Source organism: Dunckerocampus dactyliophorus, chromosome 2 (genome assembly GCF_027744805.1).
Source record: "Dunckerocampus dactyliophorus isolate RoL2022-P2 chromosome 2, RoL_Ddac_1.1, whole genome shotgun sequence".
NCBI lineage: Eukaryota > Metazoa > Chordata > Actinopteri > Syngnathiformes > Syngnathidae > Dunckerocampus > Dunckerocampus dactyliophorus.
Genome location: NC_072820.1, coordinates 1,676,231 through 1,694,200, shown reverse-complemented (window position 1 = coordinate 1,694,200; position 17,970 = coordinate 1,676,231). Strand labels below are relative to the sequence as shown.

Below are 17,970 nucleotides of genomic sequence, written 5' to 3'. Positions count from 1 at the left end.
TGGCACATAAGCGCGGGAGTCCATATATGGTCATGTTTAGCTGCTCAAGGAACTCTTATTGGCGGGCAGAGCGAACCAGCGAGATGCGCATGCAGCGCCCAATCCGGTTTGACCGGCTCAGTGAGAGTCCTTTCTTGTTTATTCCAGATTCAAATCTATTACATGTAACAGCTAGGAAAGATTGAACCAACCTAAACTGGATACTGGATACTTAAAGATACCTGAATGTTAGCCCTAGAGGTCGTTTAACAAAACCGGAAATATGTTTTCATTTGAAAACCGGAAATTAACACGCGTGCGTCTGTGTGACTTGACAGCGGCGTGTGAGTGTTAGGCGCATGAATGAGCCCGACTCCACACAGCCGCTCATTCGCCTATACTCTCTGGCCGCAGGCAGCGGACAGCGGGCCGTTCGTGATCCGAGTGTAGGATGCGGGAGCCGGCGTGGGCCTCCTGGTTCCCCCGCTGCCTGGTGCTCGTCATCATCGCCGCTCAGAGGGCGGCATGCGAGGGTTCTTCGCTGCGGAGATGCGACGAGGTGAGTGCGCCTGTTATATCATCGTCCAACATTCACCATGAACAACTTGCTCTCTCTCATGTTTCTTTGTGTTGTTTCATATTATCACCTCCTCCTGCCTCCTAGCTTAAGGATCGATCAATAAATCGCTGGGAGGTGTTGATTTATGTCAAATGTGCGAGCTGTGTCTGACATTGTGAGCTCCAAACAGCACGATGCAGCGCTCCACCACCGCAAACAACAATAGAGTAGTAATCATATTAGTAATAATGATAATAAACGTCTACGCAGGCTAGCTGCTGATGTTAAGCTAGCTATAAACAATGTATTGTGTTTGCTTTCATTATGCTTTCTCCTGCACGGTTGTTGTCATGGAGCTTCCTTTTTATCAACCCCCACCCCGCCCCGCCCCCAGTTCCCCTCCTCTCATCAGTAGCCATGACTACCAGCATGAGTCACCCGGGAGACATGGAGACCACATTATCATCCGGCGTCCTCATCACTTCCACACTTTATCGTCCTTGTTACACGTGGTTTTGTGTGTGGGTTTTCTGCCCCTCGACCCACTCATAACGGGTCGGCGATCCACTTTTGGTGTGGCGATCCACCAGTTGAGAATGGCTGGTGTACCTGTGAAGCGTTCCCACCAATCTATTGAGGTTTTGGGGACGGAGGAAGTTAGCATCAGCTCACCCCAAGGCTAAAACATGCATTAAACAACCGCTCTGCCCTTGATGGTCCATTAGTGGTGGTTGGTTGCCACGGCGATCAGGGTCACCGTTAATGGCCTGTCATGGTAACCTCCCTCCCCCGGTGACAGTTCCAACCATGTCCTGTTTGTCCTGCAGACGGACTACTACTACCAGTACACCGAGTGCGACACCACGGGGTCCCGATGGAGGGTTGCCATCCCTCTCCGTCCAGGCTCCTGCTCCGACCTCCCGCCCCCCAGCAGAGGAACGGACTGCTGTGAGTACCACTTGTTATACATGTTTCTCAAAAAATGTACACTTATTTCAGACTCGAGCAGAGAGTAGCACAATCCAAATTAGGGTCAGCGCCACCACCGGATTTGTGTGTTGTTAACTGAAAAGGTACACAAATATATGTGGCAAAACCGTGTTTTTTATAAAAGTGAAAGTGAAATTCCGCACCCACACCCTTTTCTCAGAATTACATCAGTTCTTTGTTGCCCGGTGACACGCCCCAATGACTTAATTACATAGCCTGACTGCAATTTGTTTTTTTTTTTTCCCTTATAGTAATCCCTCGTTGAGGATTCCTTATTTGTAAATGGAATATTTTCATAGTTAGAGCACAGAAAACCTGTCTACCACCTTCAAAATACGATTTTTAACGTTATTAGAGCCCTCTAGACATGAAATAACACCCCTATAGTCACCTTTACACTCCTATTACCTAATACCTGTAAGATAAAATATGACATATAAGACGTAAATAAGACTCTTGCAATAACATTGCTGACACCTAGTGACCAGTGTAGAATACTACACATCATTGCAGCGTCTTTGAGTGCATCTTCTGAATACCTTATATTTGTTTCATTTAGGCACAAAATACATACACATTTGCCTAAATCTGCATATTTTACCAAAATCTTTGTTTTGTACTCTTTTAGTGCATCGTCATTTGGATTATGTTGCGACATAATTCCAACAATAATAAATAATAAATAAATATATATATATTTATCCATCCATCCATTTTCTATACCGCTTCTTCCTCATTAGGGTCGCGGGGGCATGCTGGAGCCTATCCCAGCTGACTTCGGGCGACAGGCGGGGTACACCCTGGACTGGTCGCCAGCCAATCGCAGGGCACATATAGACAAACAACCATTCACACTCACATTCATACCTATGGGCAATTTTAGAGTCTCCAATTAACCTCACCTGCATGTTTTTGGAATGTGGGAGGAAGCCGGAGTACCCGGAGAAAACCCACACGCACACGGGGAGAACATGCAAACTCCACACAGAAATGCCCAGGGGAGAATCGAACCCAGGTCTTCCCGATCTCCAAGCTGTTACTGTGTTGGCCAACGTGCTAACCACTAGACCATATTTATATTTATATATATAATTTTTAAATTGAATTTATACATTTATAATATACATTAATAATAATAATAATAATGTGCAAAGTATGATATAATAAAAAATATTATTATTATAATAAACATAATGATAAATACATTCAAATAAATAAATAAATGTGCAAATTTGTAGATTAGATTTTTTTTAAAGCATTTAAATTGTTTTTTTGTTCCAAAATTAGGCCATGTATAATTTATTTCTTTATATATAATTGAATAATAATTTAGCTATTTCCATTTATTTATTATAACCTTTATATTTACAGTAATATTTATTATTACTATTATAAAAACACATGATAATAGTAATAACAATTATTATTTCATCATAATAAATACATGTAAATAAATCAATAAATGTTATACATAGAGTGTATCCCCGCACATTTGAGACTCAGCATTCACAGGCGCCAAAGTTTGCAGATTTTTCATTTAAAAAAAAACCATTTAAAATGTTTTTTCTCCGAAATTAGGCCGTTTGTCATTTATTTCTTCATTTATGATTTATTTTATCAATAAATTATAATTTAGTTATTTACATTTATTTACTGGCCGCACGGTGGTCTAGTGGTTAGCACGTTGGCCAACACAGTAACAGCTTGGAGATCGGGAAGACCTGGGTTTGATTCTCCCCTGGGCATTTCTGTGTGGAGTTTGCATGTTTTCCCCGTGTGCGCGTGGGTTTTCTCCGGGTACTCCGGCTTCCTCCCACATTCCAAAAACATGCAGGTGAGGTTAATTGGCGACTCTAAATTGCCCATAGGTATGAATGTGAGCGTGAATGGTTGTTTGTCTATATGTGCCGTGCCATTGGCTGGCGACCAGTCCAGGGTGTACCCCGCCTGTCGCCCGAAGTCAGCTGTGATAGGCTCCAGCATGCCCCCGCGACCCTAATGAGGAAGAAGCGGTATAGAAAATGGATGGATGGATGGACATTTATTTACTATTAGATTTATATTTCTAATAATATTTATTCATAGTCATTTTAATTTTTTTTTAAAAATCACTGAAAATAGTTTTTATTCCTCTGAAATTAGGCCATTTAAAAGTATTTTCTTTATTTACAATTTAATTATAATTAATATAATTAATATTATTTAATTATAATTAATCATATATATTATTAAATGTATTTACAGTATATATAAAATATATATTTTTTAAATAATTAATGTAGTTATAAATTATAATGTACTTATTTATATGTATATGTTATTATTTTTATATGTATCATAATATTTTTAATTATTATACAATAATAATAATAAAAATAATAATTATTATAAAAATAATAATAAATACATGTAAATAAATAAATAAATGTTATAGATTTGCATCTCTTGCATTTGCAATTCAGCATATACGTCTTTTTCATTCAAAAAAAGCATTTTAAAATGTTTTTTCTCCAAAATTTTTTTTTTTTTTTTGCAGAAAGATTCAAGATTCAAGATTCAAGAGAGTTTTATTGTCATGTGCATGGTAAAACAGCAGTTCTACTATGCAATGAAAATCTTATTCTGTTCATTCTCCCAAGAAAAGAAAGAAAACACAAGAAATAAGAACATAAGAAACATAAACACATAAACATATATACCAATAAATTAAGCAACAACAACAGAAGAGACATTAATACAAATAAATAATACAAATAAATAAATAAATAAATAAAGTGCTATGAGTGTGTGCGTGTGTTGCGTGCGACGTGTGTGAGTGCTTCGTTGAGAAGCCTGATGGCCTGTGGGTAAAAGCTGTTTGCCAGCCTTGTGGTCCTGGACTTCAAACTCCTGTAGCGTCTGCCTGACGGTAGGAGTGTGAATAATGAGTGTTGTGGATGTGTGCTGTCCTTGATGAGGTTGTGTGTTCTTCGTAGGACTCTAGTTTTATAAATGTCTTGCAGTGAGGGGAGGGCTGCCCCAACAATGTTCTGTGAGGTCTTGATCACCCGCTGGAGTGCCTTCCTATCACGTGTTGTACAGTTACCGTACCAAACAGTGATGGAGGCGGTAAGGACACTTTCCATAGTGCATCTGTAGAAGCAACTGAGGATTGTGGTGGACATGCCAAATTTCCTCAGTCTTCTCAGGAAGTACAGTCTCCTTTGGGACTTCTTCAGAATTTGTTGGGTGTTGTGAGACCAGGTGAGGTCCTCGCTGATGTGTGTGCCAAGGAACTTGAAGGTTTTCACCCTCTCCACCTCAGTCTCATCAATAAACAGGGGTCTATGTGGCTCCTTTTCCCTTGTTCTTGGGTCGATGATCATCTCTTTAGTCTTATCTGTATTGAGAAGGAGATTGTTATCACGACACCAAGCTATGAGGTCCGCCACCTCTCTTCTGTATGATGTTTCAACACCACCAGTGATCAGGCCGATGACTGTAGTGTCATCCGCAAATTTAATGATGCTGGTGTTGTTCTGGGAGGCCACGCAATCGTAGGTGAAGAGCGTGTAGAGGAGTGGACTCAGCACACACCCCTGTGGGGTCCCAGTGCTCACAATTCTTGAGCTGGATGTGCGATTGTGGACTCTGACTGACTGGGGTCTGCCTGTGAGAAAGTTAAACACCCAGTTACAGAGGGAGGGAGACAGGCCAAGTGTGAGGAAAACACATCTCATTCGCCATAAATTGGTAATAATTTACAAATATGTGATAATCCAGGTCAAATGTGCAGCATACATGTACCAGTGTTATGCTTCACTGATCATGTTTTTTTCCTCAAGCATTGAGATTTCCCACTCTCTTCGGTGGTCCTTGAACTCACCATAGCTGCTGTGCGACTCAAAAGTGAAACTCATGGAATGGAACCTCGTTTTTTGGTCATTAATTTGTTCTAAGAGGTCAGATGAAAATGAAAAGTCCAAAAACGGAGGCATTTTTTTCCCCATAGGAAATCATGTAAATCCAATGAATCCCTTCCCGACGCCCAAAAACATCCACTTTCCGTCTCTGCAGCCTTCTCCTGCTCAGCTGGCAAGTTCTTAGAGATGTCCACGCAGTCGTGCACGCCGTGCGCCGCCGGCTCCTACTCGCTGGGCAGCGGCCTCCGCTTTGACCAGTGGGATGCCCTCCCGCTGGGCTTCATCAGCATCGCCAGCCTGCTGAGCCCACGGCCGCACGGCGGGGACATCCAGGCGTGCAACAGGTGAGTCAGACGCCCCCGCGGCGGACGGGGACGTCGTCTCCTTCTGAGCGTGTCGATGTTTGCCTCCTGCAGCTCGACGTGGACGCCGCAGGGGGTCTACCTGGAGTCCAACAGGGACGAGTGCACGGTGTCGCTGGTGTACGTGGTCCACCTGGAAAAGCAGGGCTCGGTGTCCTTCACCTACCAGTACCCCGACAGCAACATGTTCTTTGAGTTCTACGTAAGCATCCGCGATACGCGTTGGCACTGTACGCTGACGGGTGTTTTTTGCGTCAACGTGAGGGTGTGTGCAGGTGCAGAACGAGCAGTGCCAGGAGATGAGCCAGAGTGACGAGCAGAAGTGGCTGAAGGTCACCAACCATGGAGAATGGGCCACGCACCAAGTGAGCAGAACACCCTCATCTTTCAAAACACATTTATTTCTTTTCTTTTCTTTTCTTTTCTTTTCTTTTCTTTTCTTTTCTTTTCAACAATTGTATTTATTAGCTAACTGGTTTAATACTTGGTGTTTTTTTCTAACTTTTGTTGCCTTTTCAAGGAATAACAATTACAGTATTACTCATTCAGGGTATAAACCAGGGGTGTCCAAACTGTTTCCCTCCATCGAGGGCCACACGGTGGAAAATGAAAGGATGCAGCTTTGCCACTTTGATATTTCGTAGAGCAACACATAACCAGTGATGTCTATTTCATCTCAGCTTTGTCATAAAGCTGAAAAACTCTTATTATTAAGATCAACTTCACTTTTTTAACATTTTGGCTGGGTTTTTTTCCAAATATTTCAACTTCTTAAATTATCTTTGTAAATGTTTTTCTTGTAAGATTGTGAGTTTATTCTCGTGATTCCGCAATTTAATTTTGCAAAAATTACAACTTGATTTTGTTGCTTGTTTCTCATATTACGACTTAAAAAAAAAGAAACATATTTTTTCCTTTAATATTTCAAGTGTATGCTACTAAAATAGCATTATTTTTCCTCATAATATTACGAGTTTATTCTTGGAAAATTTGTTTGTTGTTGTTTTGTCATTAAATTTTATTTAAAAAAAAACAAAAAAACACACACACTCAGCCGAAAGCCACAAAGGGCACTTTGGACACACCTGCTATAAAATATGCCAGCACATACAGTAATTAAACCTAAATCACATACAAAAATTTAAGAAAAAATCAACGAAATCATTTGTATATATTTTCCGAGCTGTACACTTGTGTTCCAGATCAGTCTGTGGGCCGGCACCAACATTTTGTACTGGAGGACCACAGGGATCCTCGTGAGCGGGAAGATGGTCAAACCAGTTCTGCTGAAGGACATAAAAATAGAAGGTAAAAAAAAAACAACTGAAAGTTGTTATGGGAAACTGATGAGTGGGTTTTGTTTTGTGTTTGGAGGTGTCGCCTACTCGTCCGAGTGTTTTCCTTGCCGACCCGGTTGGTTCAGCCCGACTGCCGGTTCCTCCTCCTGCCAGCCGTGTCCCAGCAACACCTTCTCCAGCAAGGGCTCTCCCTCCTGTTCCCCCTGCCCCGACAACCACTACTCACGTACGTGAAGCTCCGTCCGCTCCACGCTGCTGAGTCATGCGCAACAAGGAAGTAGACGGCCGCACTAATGACGCTAATTAAGCTCACACGCGCTAATCACCACTCCTTCATCTTTCCTCTTCATCGCCGTCAAGAGGAGGGATGGGCCGAGTGCAAGGTGAGGCCGCCTTGCTCCGACAGGGACTATTTCCAGATCCACACGGCGTGCGACCAGGAAGGCAAGGTGGGCCCGGTTTGTGCGCCTCGCACACACACACACACACTTCCTGGATCGGCATGTGAGGAGAAACCACACTGAGATAATTGGATAATTGCTGTTTATGTTTCACATCATCATAACACACATGGAGCACACAATGTAACTGCACCCTCAAGGCATGCCGGGTGTCGTTTTCATGCAGTATGTTTGACCTCCTTCTTGTCCCCTTCTTATCCATGACTGAATGCAAACAAATAAGCTGCAGGCTCTTTAATGAAAACACGCTCTTCCATCACTCCCGCCCCCTCGCAGACGCAGGCGGTGTACCGCTGGGTCGATCCCAAGGTCTGCGACGAGAACGCCACCGACGCAGTCCCGCTGCCCGGCTCGGGCGCGAGGAAGCCGTGCCCACCGTGCAACCCGGGCTTCTACAACAGCAACGACTCCACCTGCTCGCCGTGCCCGCCTGGAAGCCGCTCGGACGGAACCTACGGTAATTAACAACGTCCTGCTCATGTAGGGGAAAAAATAAGCCGGCAGCCTCATCTCCCCCACTTTCCCCACCTTTCACCGCAAGGTCACTCGACTGGTTGATCCTGAAGAAGCGGTTCTTGCTTTAAAAACAGTCTGGTGCCAAAAATGTCAAATCATTGTGGCGTCTGTGTCTCCGTCCCTCTGTGTGTGTGTGTGTGTGTGTGTGTGTGTGTGTGTGTGTGTGTGTGTGTGTGTGTGTGTGTGTGTGTGTGTGTGCATGAAGCGTGCACACCGTGCCCTGCAGGTACCGAGCCGGTTCTGGGCTATGAGTACAGATGGTGGAACGTGCTGCCCTACAACATGAAGACGTCTTGCTTCAACGTGGGGAACTCCAAATGTGACGGCATGAACGGTGAGAGCGCAGTTCATGCTCCAAATATATTTTTTTTAACTTAATATAGCAACGTGATAATACAGTGATGTGAAAAAGTGTTTACCCCCTTTGTCACACTTAAATGTTTCAGATCATCAAACAAATGTAAATATTAGTCAATGACAACACAACTCAACACTTTATGCAGTTTTTAATTGAAACTTTTTATTATTAAAGGAGAAAAAATCCAAAGCTACATGGCCCTGTGTGATAAAGTGATTGCCCCCCCGTGAAAACGCAACTCAGATTAATTGAGATCAATCAATGTGGAAAAGGTTATAAAGCCATTTCTAAAGCTTTGAGACTGCAGCAAACCACAGTGAGAGCCGTTATCCACTGGCCAAAACGTGGAACAGTGGTGAACCTTCCCAGGAGTGGCCGGCCAACCAAAATGACCCCAAGAGCGCAGCCACGACTCATCCGAGAGGTCACAAAAGACCCCACAACAACATCCAAAGAACTGCAGGCCTCACTTGCCTCAGTTAAGGTCAGAGTTGATGACTCCACCATAAGAAAGACACTGGGCAAAAACGGCCTGCATGGCAGAGTTCCAAGACCAAAACCACTGCTGAACAAGAAGAACATTAAGGCTCGTCTCAGTTTTGCCAGAAAACATCTTGATGATCCCCAAGACCTTTGGGAAAATACTCTGTGGTCTGACGAGAAAAAGTTGAACTTTTTGGAAGGTGTATGTCCCAATACATCTGGCATTAAAGTAACGCCGCATAGGAAAAAAAGAACAACATAGCAACAGTAAAATGTGGTGGTGGTAGTGTGATGGTCTTCAGGACCTGGAAGACTTGCTGTGATCAATGGAAGCATGAATTGTGCTGAAGGAGAATGTTGGTGACCTCAAGCTGAAAGCAACTTGGGTTCTGCAGCAGGACAATGATCCAAAACACACCAGCAAGTCCACCTCTGAATGGATGAAGACTTTGGAGTGGTCTAGTCCAAGTCCTGACCTGAATCCTATTGAGATGCTGTGGTATGACCTTAAAAAGGCGCTTCATGCTGGAAAAGCCTCCAATGTGGCTGAATGACAACAATTGTGCTAAATTCCTCCCCAGCGCTGGAAGAGACTCATTGCAAGTTATCACAAACGCTTGATTGCAGTTGTTGCTGCTAAGGGGGGGCCAACCTGTTATTAGCTTTAGGGGGCAATCACTTTTTCACACAGGGCCATGTAGCTTTGGATAATAAAAAGTTTCATTTAAAAACTGCACTTTGTGTTCAGTTGTGTTGTCATTGGCTAATAGTCAAACCTGTCTATAGCGGCCACTGAAGGGAAACGGCAAAAGTGGCCGCTATAGACAGGTTGGCGGCCATTTTGAATTTGTGCGCACACATATGAACATGTATTCACAAAAAGACTGGAGCAAAACCAAGAGACATAGGGGAAAACACTCTGTTGACACATAAACAGGTAGGTAAATCTAGGTAACAGCTCCGGTCAGGAAACTAGTAATATCAATAACAACAATGAACCAGCGCCGCACATTCGACAACGCTGGCCTTTTATCTGCCACAAATGTTAATTGACCGCAGCTGCGCGGCCACCAGGCATGAAGCGGCTGCCTCTTCCTCCCCGGAGAAGGTATAACCCCCCAAATAAGAGCGCAAGACAGGGGACGCTCGCTCCTGTCCTGCAGAACGTCACAAATTTCCATCTTTGATTTTTTTTTAAACACAATTTTAAAAGCAAGAAATAAAAATTTGAGTGAAGGAGCCCGAGGATATATGTACAGGATACGTGTGAAGCAGTCATGAATGGGTGTGTGCGTGAACAATTGAGTGCGGAGGAGGTGCGAAGATTGTCGTAAACTAACAATACCATCGCTCCTTTCTTATTGAATGGGCTTCTAATCTCTAATTAGTCGTCAATTACGTGATATTTTAGATGTTTTATTCAGGTGTTTTGGCTATTTTAGAATTATTCACGGCATTGCAAAGTGGGAAGATTACCATTTTGGCCGTCATTTAATCTTTTCAGGGCGGCATTGCAAAGTAAGAAGATGGCTTTTTTTATGTCGAACTACAGTAGGACTCAGTAATCAAAGTCTACACACGACGGCTTCATTGCTTAAAAAAACAAACTTTTTCGTTCATGAAGCTTCTCCTTGAGTTGGCATTTTGGCCGCTATATGCGGTCAGATATTGACCAATGGACCAATACAAAATGGGTGGCCGTTGGCCGCGTTGGACAGGTGACTGCTATACACAGGGTCTATAACACGTAAATTTTCTGCGGGGGATTTTCAGTGGCCGCTATAGGCAGGTGGCCGTTATATACAGGTGGCCACTAAGACAGGTTTGACTGTATTTACATTTGTTTGATGATCTGAAACATTTAAGTGTGACAAGGGGGCAAACACTTTCTCACACCACTGTGTATGTATGACATGTGTCTAATTAATTACATTAAAATTATGAAAATAAAATTATGAAAATATTTACTTATGTATTTTAAATGTAAATATGTCTTTTTCACACTACTGTAGATACAAATAATTAATTCATTATGTACACATTTAGAAATTTAAAGGAAATAATATGTTACAAGTAAATATTTTTGTCTTTTAAATGTATTATATATTATTATTAATATAAATAAATGATAGAAGTAAATATTTAGTCCTTTTGTTAATTCAATTAATTATACATAATTTTTATTTGATATTTGTATAATATAAATAAATAATATTGTATTTATGAATATTTTCTTCATTACTTATACATAAACATTAATTTAAAATATATATATAATATAAATACATAATATAATGTAAATGTTTGTTTTTAATACAGTTTTATTTTTTAATACAGTATATATATGTAATTTGTATATTTTTTAATTATATTTAAATTATGTCCTTTTAATTTTTTTCTTTCCTTTTATTTTTTTCTTTTAAATGTTATGTGTACATAAATAATAAATAAGTAAATATTTTCTTCTTGTTTAATTGATTGAGTTATTAATACTTTTTAAAGGAAAACTTCACTGTTTTTTCTCACAATCCTTACGTGAAACATGAACAAGTACAGTATTTCTTTGCTTTTTCTGTGCACTCCAACGAGAGAAAGCGAGTTAGCGTGAGCCAGCTGACATTGCACGTCATGGGAGCTAACACGAACAATTGCATTTGTGGTGCTAAAGGCGTTGGGAGCGATGGCTCAGCGTCGCTCACAGAAAAGAACAATTAATATGTGTTCATGTTCAAAAAAGTAAAAAAAAAAAAAAAAAAAAAAGTGCAGTTTTGCTTTTAATTCAATTATTTTTTTAATTTAATATGTTTCCAATATAAATAAATAGTGTGGTATATACCTTAATATTTCCTCCTTTTAATTGTAATTATTTATGCATATTTCAATTTAATATATACAATATCAATTAATAATATAAATAAATATTTTTTCTTTGAATAATCACACATATTTTCATTGAATTTATATAGGGTAGGTAAATATATTCTTCCTTTTTATTTAATTAATTAAACAGAAACATATTTTATTTAATAGCTATATTAATGCATAATATAATGTAAGTATTTTCTCTTCTTTAATTTATTAGTTTTAAGGCATTGTATATCTATATATATACTGCTCAAAAAAATTAAAGGAACACTTGGAAAACACATCAGATCTAAACCGGGGGAAAAATGATGTTGAATATGTTTCCTGATAATAAGTGGGTGATGTATTAGTAACAAAATGATGCCACATCATTTGATAGAAATGAAAATGATCACCCTATAGAGGGGGGAAATCAAAGACACCCCAAAAATGAAAGTGAAAAAATGATGCAGCACACTGGTCCATTTAGCTAAAATGTCATTGTAGCAACTCAAAATGATTCTCAGTAGTTTGTGTGGCCCCCACGTGCTTGTACGCATGCCTGACAACGTGGGGGCATGCTCCTAATGACACTACGGATGGTGTCCTGGGGGATCTCCTCCCAGATCTGGACCAGGGCATCAGTGAGCTCCTGGGCAGTCTGAGGAGCAACCTGGCGGCGCCAGATGGACCGAAACATAATGTCCCAGAGGTGTTCTATTGGGTTTAGGTCAGGTGAACGTGGGGGCCAGTCAATGGTATCAATTCCTTCATCCTCCAGGAACTACCTGCATACACTAGCCACATGAGGTCGGGCATTGTCGTGGACCAGGAGGAACCCAGGTCCCACTGCACCAGCGTAGGTTCTGACAATGGGTCCAAGGATTTCATCCCGATACCTAATAGCAGTCAGGGTGCCGTTATCTAACCTGTAGAGGTCTGTGCGTCCTTCCAGGGATATGCCTCCCCAGACCATCACTGACCCACCACCAAACCGGTCATGCTGAATGATGTTGCAGGCAGCATAACGTTCTCCACGACATCTCCAGACCCTTTCACGTCTGTCGCATGTGCTCAGGTTGAACTTGCTCTCATCAGGGAAGAGCACAGGGCACCAGTGGTGTAGTTGCCAATTCTGGTGGTCTATGGCAAATGCCAATGGAACTCTACGGTGCTGGGCAGTGAGCCCTCAGGCCACCCTCATGGAGCCTGTTTCTGATTGTTCGGTCAGAAACATTCACACCAGTGGCCTGCTGGAGGTCATTTTGTAGGGCTCTGGCAGTGCTCATCCTGTTCCTCCTTGCACAAAGGAGCAGATTCCGATCCTGCTGAGGGTTGAAGGACCTTCTACGGCCCTGTCCAGCTCTCCTGGAGTAACTACCTGTCTCCTGGAATCTCCTCCATGTGTCCAGGTACCTCAGTGATGCCCTGGTCCAGATCTGGGAGGAGATCCCCCAGGACACCATCCGTAGTCTCATTAGGAGCATGCCCCCACGTTGTCAGGCATGCGTACAAGCACGTGGGGGCCACACAAACTACTGAGAATCATTTTGAGTTGCTACAATGACATTTTAGCTAAATGGACCAGTCTGCTGCATCATTTTTTCACTTTCATTTTTGGGGTGTCTTTGATTTCCCCCCTCTATAGGATGATCATTTTCATTTCTATCAAATGATGTGGCATCATTTTGTTACTAATACATCACCCACTTATTATCAGGAAACATATTCAACATCATTTTTCCCCAGTTTAGATCTGATGTGTTTTCCAAGTGTTCCTTTAATTTTTTTGAGCAGTGTATATTATATATATCATTTGTATGTTTTTTACAATATATTGAAATTATTTCATTTGAATAGTTTTTTTATATACTGTAATTCACGATGTGTATTTTTATTCAATAATAAATAATGACTTGCATGTGTATCATATGCCTGCATCCAGTCTTTCGGGACAGCGCGTACTGTAGAACAGAATGCCTTAAAAGATGCGTGATTGTGTGTGAACGGTGTTGACGTTCAGGCTGGGAAGTCGCGGGCGACTACGTCCGAAGCGGAGCCGGCTCATCGGACAACGACTACCTCATCCTCAGCCTGCACCTGCCTGGTTTTAAGTAAGGATGCTTGAAGGAAAGTGGTGAGAGTGTGTATGTGTGTGTGTGAACAAGACCTCTGTTGATTTTGGGGTGCAGGGTCCCAGCCTCGCTGTCGGGGATGAGCAGCGGCGAGGTGGCTCAGATCACCTTTGAGTTTGAGACCGTCTGCACCGCCGATTGCGAGTTCTACTTTATGATGGTGAGTCTTGGAAACCTGAAAACTGTTTTTGGGAATGACCTGCAGGCGTGTTGTTGACAACCCTGCCGCTGTGGCGCCCCCTGCAGGACGTGCACAGCAAGGGCACCACCGTGGTGGAGTCCTGGGAAGGCAGCAAGGAGAGGCAGTCGTACTCGCACAGTGTCACCCAGAATAACTCCGTCACTTTCACATGGGCCTTCCAAAGGACCAGTCACACTCTGGACGTAAGATGATCAGTGAATAATATAATCAATTAATTAATAATTTTTTAATCATCAATTAATAATTTTTTAATTAAATGTGTCATTTTGGGCCGCACGGTGGTGTAGTGGTTAGCACGTTGGCCAACACAGTAACAGCTTGGAGATCGATTCTCCCCTGGGCATTTCTGTGTGGAGTTTGCATGTTCTCCCCGTGTGTGTGTGGGTTTTCTCCGGGTACTCCGGCTTCCTCCCACATTCCAAAAACATGCAGGTGAGGTTAATTGGTGACTCTAAATTGTCCATAGGTATGAATGTGAGTGTGAATGGTTGTTTGTCTCTATGTGCCCTGCCATTGGCTGGCGACCAGTCCAGGGTGTACCCCGCCTGTCGCCCATAGTCAGCTGGGATAAGCTCCAGCATGCCCCCGTGACCCTAATGAGGAAGAAGTGGTATAGAAAATGGATGGATGGATTGAAATGTGTCATTTTATTTTACTATGATCTATTCTTTTTGTATTAGATCAATTCATTCATAAATCAAATTATTAGAAACAGCTCACATTTTCACATGGGCCTTCCCGAAGACCAGTCACACTCTGGACGTAAGATGATCAATTAATAATATCATCAATTTTAATTAATTTTTTTGCATTAATTTATTTTATTTCATATATTATTTTGTTTTTTTTAATTAGGTTAATTCATGAATCCAAATATATGAATGAATTATGTTTTAAATTGCATTCTTTTATTTTATATATGATTTATTTTATTACATTAGTTCATTCATAAATCTAAATATTATACTAATTATTCTATAAATTAATAAAATAATCATAAAAAATAATATACATGAAAAATATTATATTAATTGATACATTTTTACATGAAATTATTTTATTTGATATACTATTTAGCATTTTTATTAGATTAATTCTTTCATAAATCTAAATATTACAAAGATTAATTATTTTTAAATGTGATTACTTCATTTTATGTATAATGTATTATTTTATTAGATTAATTAATCCATAAATATAAATATTAGACTATTTTGTAAATTAAAAAATAATCATAAAAATTCATATAAATTAAAAATAGATTCATTAATGTTTTTACTTTGAATTATTGTATTTTCTATGTTATTTACAATTTTTTAATTACATTAATTCATAAATCTAAATTTCACAGATAAATTTACAAAAAATGGGATTACTTATTTTATGTGATATATAATTTATTGTTTTATTAAATCAATAAATTCATAAATCTAAATAGCATACAATTAATATTTTTAACATTAAATTCATAATTTATTTTATATATTACTTTTTATATTAATTAGAAGAATCAAGTTACATTTAAATATTAGTTTGATTAATATTTGTTCTTAAATTATTTATTTTATTTGACACATTATTTATTCTTTTTATTGGATGATGATTTCATAAATGAATATATTTGAAAGAGCTTTGACGCAGTGCAGCTGTACGCCATTGCCTTTGTCCAGGTGCGTCGTTACGTCAGCGACAGCGTGAAGATCTTCTCCATCCACGTCACCAACGTCCTGGACGGCGTGGCGTCCGGGTGCCGGGCGTGCGCCCTGGTGCCCGAGAACTCGCAGCGCGCCGGCTCCTCCTGCGTGCCCTGCCCGCCGGGGTTTTACATCCACGCCGAGACCAACCGCTGCCAGGAGTGCCCCCCCAACACACACCTGGCAAGGCGGCACACTTACGGCCGGGAGGCGTGCGTCCCGTGCGGGCCGGGAAGCATCAGCAACAAGGTGAGCGGAGCCTAAACGCATCCGACGTGACCCGACAGCCGATTACCCTGTCTTGTCTTTCAGGAGCGCTCTCGTTGCTACAGCGACTGCTCCTTCTCCTACGCGGAAAACAACCGCACGTTCACCTACGACCTCAGCGCTCTGAGCGACGTGGCCTCGCTCACCCTCGACCCCAGCTTCACCACCAAGGGCACCAAGTACCTCCACCTCTTCAACATCAGCCTGTGCGGCCACCAGGTAACGGCATCATCGTCACGCTTCACTTTGCGTTACCACGGCGTCGCATAACCATGGCAACCCCCCCCCCCCCAGGGGGCGAGAGCCGCCGTCTGCCGGAACAACCTCACCGACTTCAGCGGCGTCTTCAACAAAGATGACCGAGGCGAGGCGGCCCAGCTCGCCAACGTGGTGGACAGCTTCGTCTGCCAGTCCACCATCATCCCAGCGGATGGGCGGGGCTTCAGGATGCCCATTTCCTCCCAGTCCATTGGCCTGGCGGACACTTTCCTCGGTGCGTCGACTTTTTTAATGTCACGGCTGTGCTTTGGTGTGCTGTCAGTCACGGTTTGGGAATTCCTGCAGGCGCCACCGTGGACACGGTCCTGGACGGAGTGAGCGCCGAACCCCGTCTTTTCCCGGAAAACGCAAACAACATCCGGGATATCAACTTCTTCTTCAGGTCGTCAAGTAACAGGTTATTTTTTACTTTACCCCCTTTAATGTTGTTTTTTTTTCCCCCCCCAGGTCCACGCAGGTGACAGCTTCCTGTGAGCAGGGTCGTAGTTCAGTCATCACGGCTCGCTGTAACGCCCGGAAATCGGAACGTGGCGATCTCTCAGTGCCCAGGTGAGCCACGTGCTTTAATAACGACTTCCACTGTAATGAAGTTCGACTCCTTGTCTTTGCAGCTCCTGCCCTGCAGGAACGTGCGACGGCTGCACCTTCCACTTCCTGTGGGAGAGCGCCAGCGCCTGTCCCCGCTGCACGCAGGACGACTACCACCAACTGGATGGAGCGTGCAAAGGCGGTGTCCAGGTATGTCCATTCCGTTCCCCGTCTGTCCGTCCGTCCGTCACATCCCTGCTGTGGACATGTTCTATTCCTCTTCCCCCTCCCCACCGTAGGAGACCTTTTATTTGTGGAACGAGCCCAAGTTGTGCACGGGGGGCGTCTCGCTGCCTCCAAGAAGCTCCGCCCCATGTGAGGCCATCGCCATGTGGCTGAAGTTTGGGGTGGGCGGCGGGGCCTTCTTGGCGGTGCTGCTCATCTCCCTCACCTGCTACTTCTGGAAGAAGAACAGGAGGTGAGTATGATTGACAAAGAAACGCGTCCCCATACTCTGCTGTGGTCATGTGACCTACAGGCTGGAGTACAAATACTCGCGTCTGGTAATGTCGGCCAACAAGGAGTGCGAGCTACCCGCGCCAGACAGCTGCGCTCTGGATGAGGGGGAGGAGCCTGATGACGACGCTGTTTACACCCGAAAGCCATCCCTGCTAGGGAAGCTCCGCGCCATCGCCAGCAAGGTCTGTATGCATGCAGTAGTATGTAGTACATATTATTATAGTTATACGGTAGTGCACTTTCTGATAAAAATGCCCAAATGATGTCTTTCAGCATGAAGGAGGAGACAGCAGCGAGTCCGTGCAGCTGAACAGCTCCCAATCAGACCGCTGGGTCCTGGGATAGGCTTTTGCTGATCTCAATCAAGTCTAGTCTTGATAAACCTCAGATGATACTGATAAAACACTGGACCAGATCTCTTGATAAATATATTTCTTTTGTACATTTTTATTTGGGGTTTTCTCTTGAGAGTCATGTATTTATATCAATGTTGTTTATTAAAGTTCTAAATGTCTTTGGACATTCCGTGTTGTTTTAATGTCTCTGAGTTATACATATTATGCAGTACCACGCTTGGCCACTACCTCAAAGTGG

General features: G+C 42.5%; 1 protein-coding gene across 1 annotated transcript; it reads left to right on the top strand.

Moving 5' to 3' along the window:
- Positions 1-26: 26 nt before the first annotated feature.
- LOC129174018 (endosome/lysosome-associated apoptosis and autophagy regulator family member 2-like) lies at positions 27-17,896 on the top strand. The gene is made up of 22 exons (XM_054765550.1): positions 27-538; positions 1,366-1,486; positions 5,585-5,774; positions 5,847-5,994; positions 6,068-6,157; positions 6,995-7,100; positions 7,167-7,316; positions 7,451-7,539; positions 7,828-8,008; positions 8,273-8,401; positions 13,776-13,866; positions 13,945-14,047; positions 14,134-14,271; positions 15,760-16,032; positions 16,096-16,269; positions 16,345-16,543; positions 16,615-16,711; positions 16,777-16,878; positions 16,941-17,067; positions 17,157-17,335; positions 17,396-17,558; positions 17,650-17,896. Exons 1-22 carry the CDS (start codon positions 431-433, stop codon positions 17,719-17,721), a joined length of 3,030 nt encoding a protein of 1,009 aa, XP_054621525.1. The 5' UTR covers positions 27-430; the 3' UTR covers positions 17,722-17,896.
- The last annotated feature ends 74 nt before the right edge of the window (positions 17,897-17,970 follow it).